Here is a 21,683-nt window from a genome sequence, read left to right as displayed (position 1 = left end):
GTTAATATTAAATTTTTATTTTAAATTTTAATGATCCAAGGAAATACAATAACATCAACATGCCAGTTATTTCATAGGCTAAAAGTTCCGAAGTCACCCCCACAACTTCCATAAAATGAAGTCATACCTAAGATAACCACTTTTGCCCCACCCCCCCCCCCCTCCTCACAACCCCCACCCCAACCACCGCTTTAAAATTGCAGCTTTGTTTTTCTTAATATATCCATTTCTTTCTGAAATATTGGCTAAACTGTTTCAACACTAAGCACATCAAAAGGTTATATTTCTATTACAGTTTACAACAAAGCTTTAAAAAGTGCATTAAATGCTGTGATTCGATTTCAAACATTGCTTTCTACAACGCAAAAGTGGTCCTGACTCCCTGAACCCCCTCCCTCCTCTACCCCTGATCAGTGATCCACCCCCACCCCATCCCTCATTATTAATGGTTTTACGTCTGGTAGGGTTTTTTAGTTGTTTTTTAGAACTTGAAATTTTCAATATAAGTTTGGTCGCTTCCCCACCCCCTCCCCACCTCCGACGAAATGTGACGTAGATTATTGACGAAATAAATCATCAAATCAATCACTATCAACGACTGATTATAATGCTATAGATCTGTATCTGCAGATTGGATTTTTAATAAATCTGAAGCATTAATTATATCGGCGTCGGTGGTGTAAAGGTCAGCATGGTCGCCTTCCAAGCAGTCGATCCGGGTTGGATTCCCGGCTGAAGCATAATTTTGTTTTATTTATTTTTCTACCACCACAGCCCCATTTGTGTGATGTTGTTTTTGGGTGACCCCAAACAGGTCCATAGAAATCAACGTTTTTACGTCTGAAAGTATTAATGGTTAGTTTGCAAGAACTCGATATTTTCAGTAATGTATTGACGTCGTCATTGTCTAAATCAATCACTTTGGTAACTCAGTAAAGTTCTATTTCTAGTTGTTCAATGGCTCTAGTCTGTAGTCATACGTACACGTCAGCTAGACTTCAAGGTGTGTGACGTCAATTGAAGGTAAGAATACTCAATCACCGTCAACAAATGATCAGAAGGTTGTATTCCCAAATTTGCGCATTAGAAATTATCTTTTCCCGTATTAAGTGTCGTTGTGTAAAGGTCAGCATGGGGTCTTCCAAGCAGTCGATCCGGGTTCGATTCCCGGCTGACGAACTGTTTTTTAATAAAATGTTTGTTTACCAAAATAAATGCTAAAATGGAAAATGAGAAATTACACATTTTAGCAACACAAACTTTTATTAAAAGGACAAAGTTTGTTTTAATTTATTATTCTAATTGCATGTACAAAGTTTGTTATAATAAAGGTGTTTATATTTGTTGATAACGCGATTGTTTTGTTGTGCTGTTGACTTGTAGTTTAAAAAAAAATTATTAGCACTTTATTTTGTAACAGCAGTCAAGCATCTGTAGAAGCGTATCGTGTTAATTTATAAGGATAAAAATGCAATAAAACAACGCGTTTTTGTTTTCGTATGTAGTCACTTTGTTTATTGATTTCAAAAATAAAATGCTCCAATTACTAAATTAAACAACTAAATAATGTTTTTGTTAATAAAGTAAACATTTATAAATATTATATAAATATTGTACTTCGCGACGTATTAATATTAAAATATTAACGAGAATACGTTTTTAGTTTCCCTTTAACAAAGTTGTATTTTAATATGGGAGATAATTGACTGCACTTAGACAATCATCTATATATATAATTCTCTTCTGGGAGCCGTTAGAAAACAAGCTGCAAGCGCTCCTTACAGTCCCCTCTCTTCCTCTCTATCGCTACCACCCCCCATCCCCCCCCCCACCCACATGGTCTGGTGAGCTGTGGTTCACGCTGTTTACATTTTACAATCATGGAGACGGGTTTGGTGACGGCTATTAGGGGCAGATAATTTAGTTTGAAACAATTTTAAACTTAGAGGAGGTAACTAAAAGGAGGCTGCTTTCACGTGGGGGGGGGGGGGGGGGGGGTTAATGTTTTTAAGCAAATATTTTCAGTGGCAGCATTGGTACTGTCGAATTCACAAATTATAAATTACTGAAAAGGGGTCGGCGTGGTCGAGTCGGTAAAGCTCATGGTTGCTAAACCGAAAAGTCTCGAGTTCGAACCCTCGGGCAGATGAGGCTCGTTAGCTGGGGACAGCCACTCTTCTAGGAGAGACAACTCCAACTTAGTTCCAAGAACTTAGTTTGTTCTTGGTTGGACAAAGGCTATGGAAGCAAATCCAAAAAGAAAAGCAGGCTGAAATCGGAGTCAATGGCCTCAATGGCGCATAACCAGTTGACACGTAGCGCTTAATTGTGTTGAAGGCGTGGTCGAGTCGGCAAAAAAGCTCTCATGGTTGATAAATTCGAACAAAGTCTCGAGTTCAAACCCACTGGCAGATAAATCTCGATCCCCTTCAACACTAATAATTAAAAAACGAAGAAGAAGACTGAAAAGTAGAAAAAAAAAACAACTAAATAGCGGCGTATGATACGCAGCGGGTCGGCTCGTTGAAATTATTTGTTGTGTTGTCAGGAAATATCCCCTGCACTAAGGACAATTTACCTCGCTCAGATCGTTACATCGTAAGGGTTAGATGGGGGAGAAATCATTTATGTCCCTATCAAAAAATTATTATAATTTTATTGTCTATATGTTTATATTTATTTTGTAACAAAGACGGCTTATTTACTTCCTTCCTTATACGGAAACCGGCTCACAATGTTCACTTCCATTAGCCAGGCAGGCCTCAGTGTGGCAAACCCCGAGAGAGTTTCCCACACACCGGTCGCTACTTCCGTGGGCTCTCACCGGGCTTTCCTTCCCCACCCACCAGACGCGGGACGTCGTCCTACCGCCTGGTACCCAGCTTGATCGTGGGGGGGGGGGGGGGGGGGCATTCCGCCAGATCAAAACCCTCTAGCTGCTGTTATCTGCCACTGGCCATTCCGCATCTGCCCGAGGGTTCGTACTCGAGAGTTTACGGTTTAGCAACCATGAGCTTTACCGACTCGACCAAAGATAAAGTAGAGTTAATTTTTCTTTACATCGGCCTAAGTAGGGATAATACAGGGGTCGGCAACCTTTTGAAGCGGAAGAGCCAAAAGTTACAATTTTCAAAATTTCCCTGGTTTTAAAGAGCCACTAACATATTTTTTATTTTAAATATTTTATTTTTTTATTAAGATTATCAGTATTTGTTCAAGGAGCTGGAGAGCCGCATCTTGATATCAAAAGAGCCGCATTCGGCTCGCGAGCCGCAGGTTGCCGACCCCTGGGATAATATGATCAGTACTATGCCCAGCCGCCTTTAATTTCCATATCGTGAGTCAGGTACCCATCAGAGCTGGTTGGACTCAGAGCTTTCCACTGACTTGTGACACTAAACAGGTCAATCTTCAAATCAATCACCGTCGATTCAACCACTGTCCGATCAGAATTTTAAATAAATCTATGTTGGTACGTGCATCGGTGTCGGTGGTGTAAAGGTCAGCATGGTTGCCTTCCAAGAAATCGTATTTACGTCTGAAGGTGTTTATGGTTGTTTTTCAAGAATTTTGATATTTTCAGTGGTGTATTGACGACGTTATTGTTCAAATCAATCACTTAGTTAATTAAGTGAGGCTCTATTTCCAGTTGTTTAATGGCTCTAGTCTGTAGTCGTACGTACACTTCAGCTAGACGTCAAGGTGTGTGACGACAATTGAAGGTAAGAATACTCAATCACCGTCAGCAAATGATGAGAAGGTTGTATTCCCGAATTTGAAATTTTCTCTTCCCTTATTGAGTGTTGTGGTGTAAAGGTCAGCATAGATCTTCCAAGCAGTCGATCCGAGTTCGATTCCCGGCTGACGAACTGTTTTTTAATAAAATGTTTGATTACCAAAATAAATGCTATAATGGGAAATGGAAAATTATTTATTTTAGCGTCATAAGCTTTTATTAAAAGGAGAAAGTGTGTTTTAATTTCTTATTTTCATTGCATGCACAAAGTTTGTTATTAATTTACTAGTTATGTTAAAAAAAAGTGCGATTGTTTGGTTGTAGCTGTTGACTTGTAGTCTAAAAAAATTATTAGCTGCTCATTCAGTATTTAGCACGGAACATCTGTAAAGGCGTATCGTATAATTTATAAAGATAAAAATGCAATATAATAACAAGTTTTTGTTTTCATATGTAGTCACGTTGTTTATTAATTTTAAAAATAAAATACTCTAATTACTAAATCAAACAACCAAACATTGTTTTTTGTTAATACAGTAAACATTTATAAACATTATATAAGCATTGTACTTCCCGAAGTAATAATTAATATATTAACGAGAATATATTTCTAGTTTCCCTTTAACAAGGTTATATTTTAATATGGGAGATAATTCACTGCGCTAGCCAATCATTGAAATTATTCGTTGTATTGTCAGGAAAATATCCCCTATACTAAAGACAATTTACCTAGCTCAGATTGTTACATCAGAAGGGTTAGATGGGGGAGAAATTATTTACGTCCCTAACAGAAATTATTGTAATTTTATTGTCTGTATGTTTGTATTCATTTAGTAGCAAAGACGGCTTATTTACGATTATAAGTTTCGAGCCGACCTGCGGGGTATCATATGGTTGCCTTCTAAGCAGTCGATTCACGGCTGACGCAATTTTCATTTTTTTTTTTACATTTACAAAAGTCGTTAATAGCAAATTAAAATTTTTAATGATCCTAGGAAATATAATAACATCCACATGCCAGTTATCACATGGACTGAAGGTCCCAAAGTTACCCCCCTCCACACACACACACGCATTCCATAAAATGACGTCATGACTATGCTAACCACACCTTTCCCAGCCCCACCCCCACTCCCACCCTCCTTCCCCCTCAACCATATTTATAAAATCGCAGCATTTTCTTTTTTAATATATCGATTTCTTTCTGAAATATTTGCTGCGCTGTTTCAACACTAAGCATATCTATAGGTTACACTATTCTATTATTTTTTTACAAAAACAGTCTTTCAAAACGTGAAATAAATGCTGTGATTCCGTTTCAAACATTACTTTCTACAACGCAAAAATGGTCCTGACTCCTTGAAACACCTCCCCCTCTACCCCTGATCAGTGATGCACCCCCACCCCATCCCTCATTATTATTGTTTTTACGTCTGGTAGTGTCAGTGGTTATTTTTTTAGAACTTGAAATTTTCATTAAAAATTTGAAGCCCCCCCCCCCCTCCACCTCTCACGAAATGTGACGTAATTGATTAACGACGTAAATCTTCAAATCAATCACTGTCAAAGAATGATTTTAATGCTTTAGGTCTGTATTTACCGATGGGATTTAAAATGAATTTGACGGTTACAATATATCGGCGTCGGTGGTGTAAAGGTCAGCATGGTTGCCTTCCAAGCAGTCGATCCGGGTTCGATTCCCGGATGACGCACCGTTAATTTACTTTTACACACATTACCAATAATGTCTCTTATGGTAAATTTTAAATTACCTAAAAAAAACAACAACAACAAGCAAGAACCTTCACTCTATTAACACAAAGCCCAATAGTCCCAAAACGCCTTCCCCCAACTTCCCACCCCCCCCCCATCCCATCTTGCTCATCCCATAAAGTTACGTCACGCTGATGTATACAACTCCACCCCCGCAGTGTTTATTTTCTTAATAAATTGATTTCTTTCTGAAATATTGACTGAGCTCCGACAACATTGAGTATATTATGATGCAGAATTTCTATATTACAAAAATAGTTTTTCAAACATCGACCTACATATTGAGAATCAGTTTCATACATTACTTTATAAGATTAGAAATTTTCCGCCACCCCCCCCCCCCCTCCTTCCGCCATGAAATGTGCCGTAGTGACCAAATCAATCACTGTCTACGACTGATTATAATGTTGTATGTCTATAGCTACTGATTGGGTTTCGGATAAGTAAGAGGGAGGCCATAAACTAATATCGGCGTCGGTGGTGTAAAGGTCAGCATGGTTGCCTTCCAAGCAGTCGATCCGGGTTCAATTCCCGGCTGACGCAATGTATTTTTAAATTTATTTTCTACCTCCCCATCCCCCACTAGTGTGATGTGGTTTTTGGGTGACCCCAAATAGGTCAATAAAAATCATCATTTTTACGTCTGGAAGTGTCAATGGTTTGTAAGAACTTGATATTTTCAGTGGTGTGTTAACGACGTCAAAGTTCAAAGCAATCACTTTGGTAACTCAGTGAAGTTCTATTTCTGGTTATTGAATGGCTCTAGTTTGTAGTCGTAAGTACACTTCAACTAGACTTCAAGGCGTGTGAAGTCAATTGAAGGTAAGAATACTCAATCACCGTCAACAAATGATCAGAAGGTTGTACACCCAAATTTGCGCATTAGAAATGATCTTTTCCCATATTGAGTGTCGTGGTGTAAAGGTCAGCATGGGGTCTTCCAAGCAGTAGATCCGGGCTCGATTCCCGGCTGACTGTTTTTTAATAAAATGTTTGATTACAAAATCAATGCTTTAATGGGAAATGGGAAATTACATATCTTAGCGACATAAGCTTTTATTAAGAAGAGAAAGTTCGTTTTAATTTCTTATTTCCATTGCATGTACTAAACTTGTCTTTAATTTACTAGTTATGTTAATAAATAAACCGGGAGTGATCTCCCCTAAACTTTCTCGAATATTCTAATATAACACTACGTGGGGTGGCAACTCGGAATATAGACATGATTTTTGTTTACTTAAACTTTTAAAAATAGAATAAAATCTAGTAGAAAAAATATTATTAGTTCTTTATACATTTACATGCGTTTTTTGAGAAATTGGAAATAGCGTAAATTAGTACTTCCGGTCAACGGAAATTACTCAAAATTTGATAGAAAGTAGAGAATTAGATCTTTTATTTAAATGTGAAATTTCATTTATCTATCTGAAATAGTACTCAAGTTAAAGGCTTTTGAAAAATTCAAAGTAGAAAAAGTACCACTTCCGGTTATCGAAAATCGCTCAAAAGTTGATACGGATCTACGATTTTGATTAAATACTTATATATGAAATTTCATCAACCTAGCTGTAATGGTACTCAAGTACTCGTGTTACACACAGACACACACACACACAGACACACACACAGACACACAGACATACGGACAAGATTGCAAAATTACGTTTTTCCGTATCAGTGAGGTGTAAACGTCGAGATTTGTTGTTTTTTTTGCACGATTACAATACTTTCTCTATACTTCGTATATACGAGATAGTAAAAAAGTACGATTGTTTTGTTGTGGCTGTTAACTTGTAGTTTAAAATAAAATTATTAGCTGCCAATTGAGCCTACTATAAAAATACACATTTGGGCGTATCGTGTTAATTTATAGGAATAAAAGTGCAATAAAACAAAGTTTTTTTTTTCATACGTAGTCACGTTCTTTATTAATTTTAAAAACAAAATACTCCAATTACTAAATCAAACAACCAACCATTGTATTTTCAATACAGTAAACATTTATAAACATTATATAAGCATTGTACTTACCGAAGTATTAATTAAAATTTTATTAGCGAGAAAAGATTTCTAGTTTCCCTTAAACTGGGTTATATTTCAATATGGGAGATAATTGACTGCACTTAGATAGGCAATCATTAAAATTATTCGTTGTGTTGTCAAGAAAATATCCCCTATGCTAAAGACAATTTACCTAGCTCAGGCTGTTATATCATAAGGGTTAGATGGGGGAGAAATCATTTACTTCCCTATCAGAAAGTATTATATTTTTATTGTCTGTATGTTTATATTCATTTTGTAACAAAGACGGCTTATTTACGACGAGCCTACACGCGCCGATATTTAGTTGTTTTATTTTCTACTTATCAGTCATTCATAATGTGTGAATCGGATAGTATTAACGCTGCCACTGAAAATATTTGCTTTAAAACACTATCAAAAGGCCCCAACCCTCCTTTCCCCCAACCCCTACCCATACCATACACCCCCCCCCCCCCCAACCCCGTGAAAGCAGCCTCCTCTTTGTTACCTCCCCTATGTTTAAAATAGTTTCAAACTAAATTATCTGCCCCTAATAGGCATCACTAAACCCGGCTGTACGATTGTAAACATTTAGCGTGAACCACAGCTCACCAGACCATGTGGGGGTGGGGGAGGTTGCGATATGCCTAGAGAGGAAGAGCGGACTGCTAGGCGCGCTTACAGCTTGTTTTCTAACGTCTCCAAGAATTGAATTATATATATATAGATTATATGTATTACAAATTATTCACTATCCGATTTGAATTTGAATAGAATTGAGCGTAGCTATGTACCGGTGGCGGTGGTGTAAAGGTCAGCACGGTTACCTACCAGGCAGTCGATCCGGGTTCAATTCCTGGCTGAAGCAAGGTTAATTTTTACTTTTTTTACTTTTACAAAGGTCGTTAATAGTAAAAAAAATGTTTTAATAATCCTAGGAAATATAATAAAATCAACATGTCAGTTATCACATAGACTGAAAGTCCCAAAGTTACCCCCCCACACACACACACACACTATAAAATGACGTCATACCTATGCTAACCACTCCTTGCCCAGCCCCCCCCCCCCCCCACCCAACCATATTTCTAAAATCGCAGCTTTTCTTATTTTAATATATCCATTTCTTTCTGAAATATTTGCTGAGATGTTTCAACACTAAGCACATCAATAGGTTACACAATTCTATTACAGTTTACAAAAATAGTCTTTCAAAAAGTGAAATAAATGCTGTGTTACAGTTTAAAACATTACTTTCTACAACGCAAAAGTGATCCTGACTCCCTAAACCCACTCCCACCTCTACCCCTGAACAGTTATTCACCCCCACCCCATCCCTCATTATTATTGTTTTTACGCCTGGTGGTGTCAATGGTTGGTTTTTTAGAACTTGAAATTTTCAAAAAACGTTTGATTTACGAGATTCTATTCTATTATAAAAAAATTAAGTAATTAAAAATGAATTAAAAAATATTGCCCCGAGTTGCCATACCCCGTAGTGTTATATTAGAATATTCGAGAAAGTTTAGGGGAGATCACTCCCGATTTATTTAAATGCAATTTCAAAGACATGATCATAAATTAAATGCGTAGTGATTCTAATTAATAGAAGTACTAGACGAGCAATATTTTAAAATTGTTTTTTACCAGATAAAAAGCTTGGATTAAATACAAAAAATTTACGATTGTTTAAGCTCTAATGGTGTTGGTTGGTTGTCATTTGAAACATTGCTGTTATTTTTCCTTTTTGGTTGAACCAGAGACGTAGCGACCCCTCCCGGAGACAAACTTTCAATTTGGCGTCTTCCCCCCCCCCCTCCCCATTTATATTTTATATTTATAATTCAAAATAGCAGCTACAATGAGCTTATTTTGGCGCCCCTAGGGTCTGCGTCGGGGACATATGTACCCCCCCCCCCGTCGCTACGCCTCTGGGTTGGACTAGTGCTCTTCATCTCTGTAGACATATGTTCCTTCGTTGTTTGAGTCTTGTCTACAATAAACTTCGGTGTTTGAGTCTTGTCTACAATAAACTTCGGTGTTTCAGTCTTGTCTACAATAAACTTCGTTGTTTGAGTCTTGTCTACAATAAACTTTGGTGTGTGCTGCATCGTTGTCTGAGTGCCAACTTTTGAGGTGCGCTTTAAACTGTTTCTTTGTTGTAAAGTGGGTGTCTGAAGCCTCACAATACGAGCACTTGTATCTAAATGACCTGTGGGTGTTTCGTTGCAAAATGTTTGAGCATGTTTGTATCTTGTAAGTTTGCATATGCGACAGTTTAGAGCGTCGAAGTGTTCCTTAACCATAAGGTTTGCCCGTGGTACGAAGAACAAACAAAAGCAGAGTAGACAATTGTTGAGTCGGTCTTCAGTCGGTGTTTTGGACGGGGTGGCGGCTGCTGACTCGTTTTCTCCTACATTAACTTGAGCTGCTTTTGATATTTGCTCCGGTTCTTTCTTCCTTTTGGTTGTTGATGTCAGCAAGATTGTTTGTTGTTGTGAGATTTGAGGGTCGGATGTTTCTTTCTATGGTGTCGATATCTGTGTGATGACTGCATACATGCTTGTTACTGGCTGTTGTGCTGCGTCGCCATGTTGTGGCTGATTAATTTGTTTTGTTTTGTTTTGTTAGGTGAGAGTTCCCAGTCTATGTCTTAGCTTTGCTTGAAATATTCATTTTACCTCGATGTTAGTGCATTTTAAAAATAAAATCTGAATTTATTCATATTTCCCCACATAGTCGATCTATAAATAGCCGTTTGCTACTAATCTGTTTTCGTCTTCTGTTCTTTGTCTAGTCGTGTTAATTACAATAATTAAGTTAAGTGTGATTACTTTATTTCTTGTGGCTGTTTGATTGGTGGTTTTTAATATTTTCTCAAGTGTTTGCTTTGCTTTCTGTACTAATGTACAAGCAAATGAATGTGTTTCTCGGTTTCTTGTATATTTTGTTTGACGTTTGATAAGTTATTTTAACATTTTGATTTGACTTTGTATTTCGTAACACTGGTGTTGTATTAAAAATCAGTCTGTACGCTAATTCCCTTTGTTTTGGTGTAAAGAGTTTATTATGTAGGTTTCTAATATATATATATATATATATATATATATATATATATATATATATATATATATATATATATATATATATATATATATTATATTGTGTTCCCTGGGCCAACTAATCCTGGTGTATAAGGTTGTCGCTTGTTGTTTGATTAGGATGTCGTATATTTTTAGTGTGTCTTCCCCAATAATGCTTTTGTTTCCTTGGAATGTTGCTAGCGTTTCTTTATAAAATGTCATGTAGCCCTATACCTCCATTTAATTTGTTTTGTATTAAGGTTTTGTGGCTAATGTTTCTAATAGTGTTTTTGAAAATGAATTATCTAATTTGCTTGTTTGTTTGTTTAATAAACGAGTTGGGAATTGTAGAGTATGTCGCTGCGAAAATTATTTTTGGAATGATGTATATGTTTACTAATGCAGTTGTGGCAAAGATAGTTGTTTTGCAGTATTGGTATTTTTTCAGATTGAGAATTACTTTATTGTTAAGTATGGCCCAAGTTTCTTGGTCGTCTTTTGTGGGATCGCTGTTATAGGTTATTCCATGAGTTTGTCTGTTATTGTGTTGTAAATATCTTTACCTTTCCATATTTTTCCTTTCCGTTTAATTGAGTATTTTAAAATAATCAGCAAAACAATTGAAGTGAAGCCGATAGTACAATTAAAGGCGTATCCTTTTTTTAAAGGATAATAATGTAATAAAACAACAGCTGTTTCGTTTTCGTATATAGTCACCTTGTTTATTAATGTTAAAAATAAAATACTCTATTTACTGAATTAAACAACCATCAATGTGTTTTGCTAATAAAAAAAAAACATTAATAAACTTTGTATAAGCATTGTACTTCCCGAAGTATTAATTAATAAATTAATGAGAATACATGTCTATTTTTCCTTTAACAAAGTTGTCGTTTAATATGGGAGGTAATTAATTGCTCTTAGTAAGGCAATCATTGAAATAATTCATTGTGTTGTCTGGAAAATATCGACACACTCAAGACAATTTACCCATCTTAGATTGTTACAACATAAGGGTTAGATGGGGAGATATCTTATGGTCTCGTTCGCAGATATTTTGAGAAATCATTAACGTCTATATCGGAAATTATTATAATTTTATTGTCTATATTTTTATTTTCATTTTGTAACAAACCCCGGCTTATTTACGAGTATATGTTACGAACGGTTTTTTAATAGAATTTTTCGGTTTCCCTATCAAAATATTGTTGATTTAAATTTTAATACTAAGGACAAAAATCTACATTAGTTTTTTTATTTCAGGGCCCCATTTTATTCAAGTCGCATGTTTACTTTTTTAAATGATTGTTATGATAGACCTATTATATTTTAAAAGCTTTAATGTGGTCAGTACTAGTTTCCATATCGTGAGTCAGGTACCCATTAGAGCTGGTTGGACTCAGGGGCTTTCCAGTGACTTGTGACACCTAGCAGGTCAATCGCCAAATCAATCTCCGTCGATTCAACCACTGTCCGATTGGAATTTTAAATAAATCTATGTTGGTACGTGTATCGGCGTCGGTGGTGTAAAGGTCAGCATGGTTGCCTTCCAAGCAGTCGATCCGGGTTCAATTCCCGGCTGACGCAATGTATTTTTTAATTTATTTTCTACCTCCCCATCCCCCACTAGTGTGATGTGGTTTTTGGGTGACCCCAAATAGGTCAATAAAAATCATCATTTTTACGTCTGGAAGTGTCAATGGTTTGTAAGAACTTGATATTTTCAGTGGTGTGTTAACGACGTCAAAGTTCAAAGCAATCACTTTGGTAACTCAGTGAAGTTCTATTTCTGGTTATTGAATGGCTCTAGTTTGTAGTCGTAAGTACACTTCAACTAGACTTCAAGGCGTGTGAAGTCAATTGAAGGTAAGAATACTCAATCACCGTCAACAAATGATCAGAAGGTTGTACACCCAAATTTGCGCATTAGAAATGATCTTTTCCCATATTGAGTGTCGTGGTGTAAAGGTCAGCATGGGGTCTTCCAAGCAGTCGATCCGGGCTCGATTCCCGGCTGACTGTTTTTTAATAAAATGTTTGATTACAAAATCAATGCTTTAATGGGAAATGGGAAATTACATATCTTAGCGACATAAGCTTTTATTAAGAAGAGAAAGTTCGTTTTAATTTCTTATTTTCATTGCATGTACTAAGTTTGTCTTTAATTTACTAGTTATGTTAATAAATAAACCGGGAGTGATCTCCCCTAAACTTTCTCGAATATTCTAATATAACACTACGTGGGGTGGCAACTCGGAATATAGACATGATTTTTGTTTACTTAAACTTTTAAAAATAGAATAAAATCTAGTAGAAAAAATATTATTAGTTCTTTATACATTTACATGCGTTTTTTGAGAAATTGGAAATAGCGTAAATTAGTACTTCCGGTCAACGGAAATTACTCAAAATTTGATAGAAAGTAGAGAATTAGATCTTTTATTTAAATGTGAAATTTCATTTATCTATCTGAAATAGTACTCAAGTTAAAGGCTTTTGAAAAATTCAAAGTAGAAAAAGTACCACTTCCGGTTATCGAAAATCGCTCAAAAGTTGATACGGATCTACGATTTTGATTAAATACTTATATATGAAATTTCATCAACCTAGCTGTAATGGTACTCAAGTACTCGTGTTACACACAGACACACACACACACAGACACACACACAGACACACAGACATACGGACAAGATTGCAAAATTACGTTTTTCCGTATCAGTGAGGTGTAAACGTCGAGATTTGTTGTTTTTTTTGCACGATTACAATACTTTCTCTATACTTCGTATATACGAGATAGTAAAAAAGTACGATTGTTTTGTTGTGGCTGTTAACTTGTAGTTTAAAATAAAATTATTAGCTGCCAATTGAGCCTACTATAAAAATACACATTTGGGCGTATCGTGTTAATTTATAGGAATAAAAGTGCAATAAAACAAAGTTTTTTTTTTCATACGTAGTCACGTTCTTTATTAATTTTAAAAACAAAATACTCCAATTACTAAATCAAACAACCAACCATTGTATTTTCAATACAGTAAACATTTATAAACATTATATAAGCATTGTACTTACCGAAGTATTAATTAAAATTTTATTAGCGAGAAAAGATTTCTAGTTTCCCTTAAACTGGGTTATATTTCAATATGGGAGATAATTGACTGCACTTAGATAGGCAATCATTAAAATTATTCGTTGTGTTGTCAAGAAAATATCCCCTAAAGACAATTTACCTAGCTCAGGCTGTTATATCATAAGGGTTAGATGGGGGAGAAATCATTTACTTCCCTATCAGAAAGTATTATATTTTTATTGTCTGTATGTTTATATTCATTTTGTAACAAAGACGGCTTATTTACGACGAGCCTACACGCGCCGATATTTAGTTGTTTTATTTTCTACTTATCAGTCATTCATAATGTGTGAATCGGATAGTATTAACGCTGCCACTGAAAATATTTGCTTTAAAACACTATCAAAAGGCCGTAAAGGACGATACCCCCCCAACCCTCCTTTCCCCCAACCCCTACCCATACCATACACCCCCCCCCCCCAACCCCGTGAAAGCAGCCTCCTCTTTGTTACCTCCCCTATGTTTAAAATAGTTTCAAACTAAATTATCTGCCCCTAATAGGCATCACTAAACCCGGCTGTACGATTGTAAACATTTAGCGTGAACCACAGCTCACCAGACCATGTGGGGGTGGGGGAGGTTGCGATATGCCTAGAGAGGAAGAGCGGACTGCTAGGCGCGCTTACAGCTTGTTTTCTAACGTCTCCAAGAATTGAATTATATATATGTAGATTATATGTATTACAAATTATTCACTATCCGATTTGAATTTGAATAGAATTGAGCGTAGCTATGTACCGGTGGCGGTGGTGTAAAGGTCAGCACGGTTACCTACCAGGCAGTCGATCCGGGTTCAATTCCTGGCTGAAGCAAGGTTAATTTTTACTTTTTTTACTTTTACAAAGGTCGTTAATAGTAAAAAAAATGTTTTAATAATCCTAGGAAATATAATAAAATCAACATGTCAGTTATCACATAGACTGAAAGTCCCAAAGTTACCCCCCCCACACACACACACACTATAAAATGACGTCATACCTATGCTAACCACTCCTTGCCCAGCCCCCCCCCCCCCCCCCCCCCACCAACCATATTTCTAAAATCGCAGCTTTTCTTATTTTAATATATCCATTTCTTTCTGAAATATTTGCTGAGATGTTTCAACACTAAGCACATCAATAGGTTACACAATTCTATTACAGTTTACAAAAATAGTCTTTCAAAAAGTGAAATAAATGCTGTGTTACAGTTTAAAACATTACTTTCTACAACGCAAAAGTGATCCTGACTCCCTAAACCCACTCCCACCTCTACCCCTGAACAGTTATTCACCCCCACCCCATCCCTCATTATTATTGTTTTTACGCCTGGTGGTGTCAATGGTTGGTTTTTTAGAACTTGAAATTTTCAAAAAACGTTTGATTTACGAGATTCTATTCTATTATAAAAAAATTAAGTAATTAAAAATGAATTAAAAAATATTGTCCCGAGTTGCCATACCCCGTAGTGTTATATTAGAATATTCGAGAAAGTTTAGGGGAGATCACTCCCGATTTATTTAAATGCAATTTCAAAGACATGATCATAAATTAAATGCGTAGTGATTCTAATTAATAGAAGTACTAGACGAGCAATATTTTAAAATTGTTTTTTACCAGATAAAAAGCTTGGATTAAATACAAAAAATTTACGATTGTTTAAGCTCTAATGGTGTTGGTTGGTTGTCATTTGAAACATTGCTGTTATTTTAACACGTTTTTATTAACTCAGCTTCGCGTGTGTTTGTTGTTAAAATTGACATCGAAAATTAACCCACTTCTGATTGCTCAATAGATCTGAAATTTGGCATGTAGGCTACTTTCGCCTAACAATTTCAGATGCAATCATAAAAACTAGCAATTAGAGACGGTAATTAGCTTAATTTAATTACGCCCCAAGGACCATAAAATTGAGGACATGATTTCTAAAGATACCGACAAGACTGGAGGCTTATAGACACAGTTACTTCGGCCCCAATCGATGTGAGCGCGCTGGCCGTGATCGTATAGTGGTTAGTACTTCGCGTTGTGGCCGCGACAACCCAGGTTCGAATCCTGGTCGCTCAAGATTTTTTTAGTCCGTGTATTTATAAACACTTAGTCAATTCATACTTAATCAAGTCATTAGATAAAGTAGAAAATAAACTATATAAAAAACTTTTTTAAAAACCACGTTTTTCATGTGTAGCAACGGACTAAAAAGGAGAAAATAAAATACTTAAAAAAAACTTTTTAAAAAACCACGTTTTTCTTGTGGACTAAAAAGTAGAAAATAACTATTTACATACATTTGATGACAAAAAACGTGGGTCGGGCAGATGGGTCGGGAAATTTGATGGTGAACGTACCCACGTTTTTTGTCATCAAATGTATGTAAATAGTTATTTTCTACTTTTTAGTCCACAAGAAAAACGTGGTTTTTTAAAAAGTTTTTTTTAAGTATTTTATTTCCTTTTTGGTTGAACCAGAGACGTAGCGACCCCTCCCGGAGACAAACTTTCAATTTGGCGTCTTCCCCCCCCCCCTCCCCATTTATATTTTATATTTATAATTCAAAATAGCAGCTACAATGAGCTTATTTTGGCGCCCCTAGGGTCTGCGTCGGGGACATATGTACCCCCCCCCCCCCCGTCGCTACGCCTCTGGGTTGGACTAGTGCTCTTCATCTCTGTAGACATATGTTCCTTCGTTGTTTGAGTCTTGTCTACAATAAACTTCGGTGTTTGAGTCTTGTCTACAATACACTTCGGTGTTTCAGTCTTGTCTACAATAAACTTCGTTGTTTGAGTCTTGTCTACAATAAACTTTGGTGTGTGCTGCATCGTTGTCTGAGTGCCAACTTTTGAGGTGCGCTTTAAACTGTTTCTTTGTTGTAAAGTGGGTGTCTGAAGCCTCACAATACGAGCACTTGTATCTAAATGACCTGTGGGTGTTTCGTTGCAAAATGTTTGAGCATGTTTGTATCTTGTAAGTTTGCATATGCGACAGTTTAGAGCGTCGAAGTGTTCCTTAACCATAAGGTTTGCCCGTGGTACGAAGAACAAACAAAAGCAGAGTAGACAATTGTTGAGTCGGTCTTCAGTCGGTGTTTTGGACGGGGTGGCGGCTACTGACTCGCTGTCTCCTACATTAACTTGAGCTGCTTTTGATATTTGCTCCGGTTCTTTCTTCCTTTTGGTTGTTGATGTCAGCAAGATTGTTTGTTGTTGTGAGATTTGAGGGTCGGATGTTTCTTTCTATGGTGTCGATATCTGTGTGATGACTGCATACATGCTTGTTACTGGCTGTTGTGCTGCGTCGCCATGTTGTGGCTGATTAATTTGTTTTGTTTTGTTTTGTTAGGTGAGAGTTCCCAGTCTATGTCTTAGCTTTGCTTGAAATATTCATTTTACCTCGATGTTAGTGCATTTTTTAAAATAAAATCTGAATTTATTCATATTTCCCCACATAGTCGATCTATAAACAGCCGTTTGCTACTAGTCTGTTTTCGTCTTCTGTTCTTTGTCTAGTAGTGTTAATTAGAATAATTAAGTTAAGTGTGCTTACTTTATTTCTTGTGGCTGTTTGATTGGTGGTTTTTAATATTTTCTCAAGTGTTTGCTTTGCTTTCTGTACTAATGTACAAGCAAATGAATGTGTTTCTCGGTTTCTTGTATATTTTGTTTGACGTTTGACAAGTTATTTTAACATTTTGATTTGACTTTGTATTTCGTAACACTGGTGTTGTATTAAAAATCAGTCTGTACGCTAATTCCCTTTCTTTTGGTGTAAAGAGTTTATTATGTAGGTTTCTAATATATATATATATATATATATATATATATATATATATATATATATATATATATATATTATATTGTGTTCCCTGGGCCAACTAATCCTGGTGTATAAGGTTGTCGCTTGTTGTTTGATTAGGATGTCGTATATTTTGTGTCTTCCCCAATAATGCTTTTGTTTCCTTGGAATGTTGCTAGCGTTTCTTTATAAAATGTCATGTAGCCGTATACTTCCATTTAATTTGTTTTTACAAGCTTTTATTTAACTCACTTCCTCGTCAGTCTGTCGTCAGTCTGTCGTCAGTCTGTCTAGACGGAAACGCAGGAGTGAAAATTCGGACAGTTCTACTTGACCGATACAATTCACAGTTGGCACGTGGGTCAAGACATGAAGACAATGCAATCTGAAACTAAATTTGACTTAATTGGATGCCTAATTGATTTTTAATGAATTAATTAAAATTTGGACCGAATTAGTAGGCATATCTAGCCAACCACACCACACGCGTCATCACCTTCAATAGCTGCGCCATCACGTAATGGCTGCGTTCAAAAACCATTGCGCGCCTACTGAACGTGATGTTCAGTAGGCGCGCAATGGTTTTTAGTCATGTAACTCTATTGTAAATAAAACATGTAAAGTACTGAAAAAAAATTCATAAAAAACGTTTTAATAACAAGCTTTTATGTAACAATGCATTAAAAAGTAGAAAATAAATTATAGACTACTATTTAAATAACTATAAAGAAAAGCGTGGGTGTCCTTAATATTAGTAAAGGTATCCAATAGATACTAAAGTGACCCACGCTTTTCTTTATAGTTATTTAAATAGTAGTCTATAATTTATTTTCTACTTTTTAGTGCATTGTTACATAAAAGCTTGTTATTAAAACGTTTTTTATGAATTTTTTGTATTAATGTTTTGTGGCTAATGTTTCTAATAGTGTTTTTGAAAATGAATTATCTAATTTGCTTGTTTGTTTGTTTAATAAACGAGTTGGGAATTGTAGAGTATGTCGCTGCGAAAATTATTTTTGGAATGATGTATCTGTTTACTAATGCAGATGTGGCAAAGATAGTTGTTTTGCAGTATTGGTATTTTTTCAGATTGAGAATTACTTTATTGTTAAGTATGGCCCAAGTTTCTTGGTCGTCTTTTGTGGGATCGCTGTTATAGGTTATTCCATGAGTTTGTCTGTTATTGTGTTGTAATTATCTTTACCTTTCCATATTTTTCCTTTCCGTTTAATTGAGTATTTTAAAATAAGCAGCAAAACAATTGAAGCGAATTCAATAATACAATTAAAGGCGTATCGTTTTTTTAAAGGATAATAATGTAATAAAACAACAGCTGTTTCGTTTTCGTATATAGTCACCTTGTTTATTAATGTTAAAAATAAAATACTCTATTTACTGAATTAAACAACCATCAATGTGTTTTGCTAATAAAAAAAAACATTAATAAACTTTGTATAAGCATTGTACTTCCCGAAGTATTAATTAATAAATTAATGAGAATACATTTCTATTTTTCCTTTAACAAAGTTGTCGTTTAATATGGGAGGTAATTAATTGCTCTTAGTAAGGCAATCATTGAAATAATTCGTTGTGTTGTCAGGAAAATATCGACACACTCAAGACAGTTTACCCATCTCAGATTGTTACATCATAAGGGTTAGATAGGGAGATATCTTATGGTCTTGTTCGCAGATATTTTGAGAAATCATTGACGTCCGTATCAGAAATTATTATGATTTTATTGTCTATATTTTTATTTTCATTTTGTAACAAACCCCGGCTTATTTACGAGTATATGTTACGAACGGTTTTTTAATAGAATTTTTCGGTTTCCCTATCAAAATATTGTTGATTTAAATTTGAATACTAAGTACAAAAATCTACATTAGTTTTTTTATTTCAGGGCCCCATTTTATTCAAGTCGCATGTTTACTTTTTTAAATGATTGTTATGATAGACCTATTATATTTTAAAAGCTTTAATGTGGTCAGTACTAGTTTCCTTATCGTGAGTCAGGTACCCATCAGAGCTGGGTGTACTCAGGGGCTTTCCAGTGACTTGTGACACCAAACAGGTCAATCTTCAAATCAATCACCGTCGATTCAAACAATGTCCGATCGGAGTTTTAAATAAATCTAAGTTGGTAAGTGTATCGGCGTCGGTGGTATAAAGGTCAGCATGGTTGCCTTCCAAGCAGTCGATCCGGGCTCGATTCCCTTCTGACGCATGCTATTTTTTATATTTTACTTTTTAAAAAAATCTATAATAGTTAATTTCAACTTTTAATGATGCTAAATTAATAAACTAATATCCGCATACCTCACTGTTGATACGTAGACCGAATGACCCAAACAAGCATTCCCTACAATTCACATAAAATTAAGTCACATGTCACATAGCAACTCCGTTCATTCTTTTACTCACCCCCCCCCCCTCCCACAGACATACACACCCGGCTTTAAAAGTGCCAGTTTTTGTTTTCTTATTAATTATTTAATCGATTTATTTCTGAAATATTGACGGTCTCAATGAGGTGTAAAACGATTTTAGCCCTTTTTACAAGACGTCTTCTGTACTTGAAACTGTGTATACGACAGGATTAGGAATGTTCAATCCATTTGAAAATACATCTTTGATCTATGCAAATAAAAAAATGTGCGTCAGCCGAGAATAAAACCCGCATCGCCTGCTTAGAAGTCAAACATACTGTTTAACATTAGTCTGGACTAAGGTGAACATTGGACATGGTCTAAGATAAAAAATGGCGGAGTTTCTTTTTTTTACCCCACTAATTCCTCAGTAACAGGGTGGGTGTGGGGGAGCGGGAGAGTGGGGGGGGGGGGTCACTGTTTCCAGTGGCACGCTGGAAGACAACTATTGTCTTTGGCAGACGACAAAAAAAAATGATTTTGACAGACAAGTGGTAAAAAGCTAAATAAAATCAGTCAAATATTTAAATAAACGATGTAAAATTAAAATTATCTGTAGGTTCAACAAAACGTTATTGTTTTCATGTATATTAACCAACATTTTAAAATTTCCTTTATAGCATTTGGGAATCAACATTTTATAAAAAATCAATGCGTTAGCCGGGAATCGAAACCGGATCGACTGCTTTGAAGGCAACCATGCTGACCTTTACACCACCGACATTCAAATGAGAGAAAATTTCTAATGCGTAAATTTGGGACTACAGCCTTCTTATGATGTGTTTGATCACCAAAATAAATGCTGTAACGGGAAATGGAAAATGACATATTTTAGCTACCTAAGATTTTATTAAAAAGAGTAAGTTTGTTTATTTTTTTATTTTCATTGCATACACAAATTTTGTTATTATAAAGGTTTTTATATTGGTTATTTATCTAGCAAGGTTAATAAACTGCATTGCGATTGCTTTGTTTGTTGAGGCTGTTTACTTTTTTTTTTTTTAACATATTTTTTTTTAATTTTTAAAAACAAATTTGATGACAACAAAAATTTACAAAAGAAAGCTCTCATACATGATCAAACAGATGAGGCTGTTTTATGTTAGATATATACACAATACAGCATGAAGGATGAAACATTTGAACCACACATGTTGAGATGATAATGAACCTTTATACAAATGAAGTCAGTGGTGAAATAGATAGACTGATCAGATTCTTTCTTGAGACTCTAACAGTACAACACTGTTACCACGAATGACCACCATGCCAATGTTTCTCTTTTCTCCTGATTTTGTTTCTTCAATAGCATCATCAACAACAAGATTCATAAAAGGGTCAAAGCCTCTGAGAGTACCTGTTACTTTTCTGTTACCATTCAGCTTCAATGTTAAAACCTTTTCCATATACTTTTTCAACTCTGGTGGATGAGCTTTACTCATTTTAGAACTTTTGGAATTTTAATGAGCGCCAACGAAATATCAGAAAAATAAGCTATTTTAGCAGAACCGGAAGTACACAAGATGTTTACTTAAAGATTAACAAAATAATAGCTAGCAAATAAATACAAATAGCATATCACTACTGAAGGCGCATCGTTTAATTTTAATCAATAAAAATGTAATAAAAAAACAGCGTTTCGGTTTTCTTATATGGTCACTTTGTTTTTTAAAGTTAGACGTAAAATACTCCTAACACTAATTAAACAACAAAACGTTGTTTTCTGTTAATAAA

At 35.5% G+C, this 21,683-nt stretch overlaps 1 protein-coding gene and 2 non-coding genes across 3 annotated transcripts; 2 read left to right on the top strand and 1 right to left on the bottom strand.

The window, feature by feature from the left end:
- Nucleotides 1-5,980: 5,980 nt before the first annotated feature.
- Nucleotides 5,981-6,052, top strand: Trnag-ucc (transfer RNA glycine (anticodon UCC)). The gene has a single exon. It is a non-coding gene; the product is annotated as a tRNA-Gly (tRNA).
- Nucleotides 6,053-12,129: 6,077 nt separating this feature from the next.
- On the top strand, nucleotides 12,130-12,201 carry Trnag-ucc (transfer RNA glycine (anticodon UCC)). Its single transcript has one exon. It is a non-coding gene; the product is annotated as a tRNA-Gly (tRNA).
- Nucleotides 12,202-20,985: 8,784 nt separating this feature from the next.
- Nucleotides 20,986-21,466, bottom strand: LOC131949511 (small nuclear ribonucleoprotein G-like). The gene has a single exon (XM_059311404.1). The coding sequence runs from the start codon at nucleotides 21,389-21,391 to the stop codon at nucleotides 21,161-21,163; it is 231 nt and encodes a 76-aa protein (XP_059167387.1). The 5' UTR covers nucleotides 21,392-21,466; the 3' UTR covers nucleotides 20,986-21,160.
- Nucleotides 21,467-21,683: the final 217 nt, after the last annotated feature.

Source organism: Physella acuta, unplaced genomic scaffold (genome assembly GCF_028476545.2).
Source record: "Physella acuta isolate Inbredline_101_S28 unplaced genomic scaffold, ASM2847654v3 ptg000699l, whole genome shotgun sequence".
In the NCBI taxonomy this organism is placed as follows: Eukaryota; Metazoa; Mollusca; class Gastropoda; family Physidae; genus Physella; species Physella acuta.
The sequence above is the reverse complement of the archived record's forward strand: the minus strand, read 5'-3'. Positions and strand labels throughout refer to the sequence as shown.

Coding starts and splice junctions, on each gene's coding strand:
- LOC131949511 (XM_059311404.1), bottom strand. CDS start 21,391: ATGAGTAAAGCTCATCCACCAGAGTTGAAAAAGTATATGGAAAAGGTT.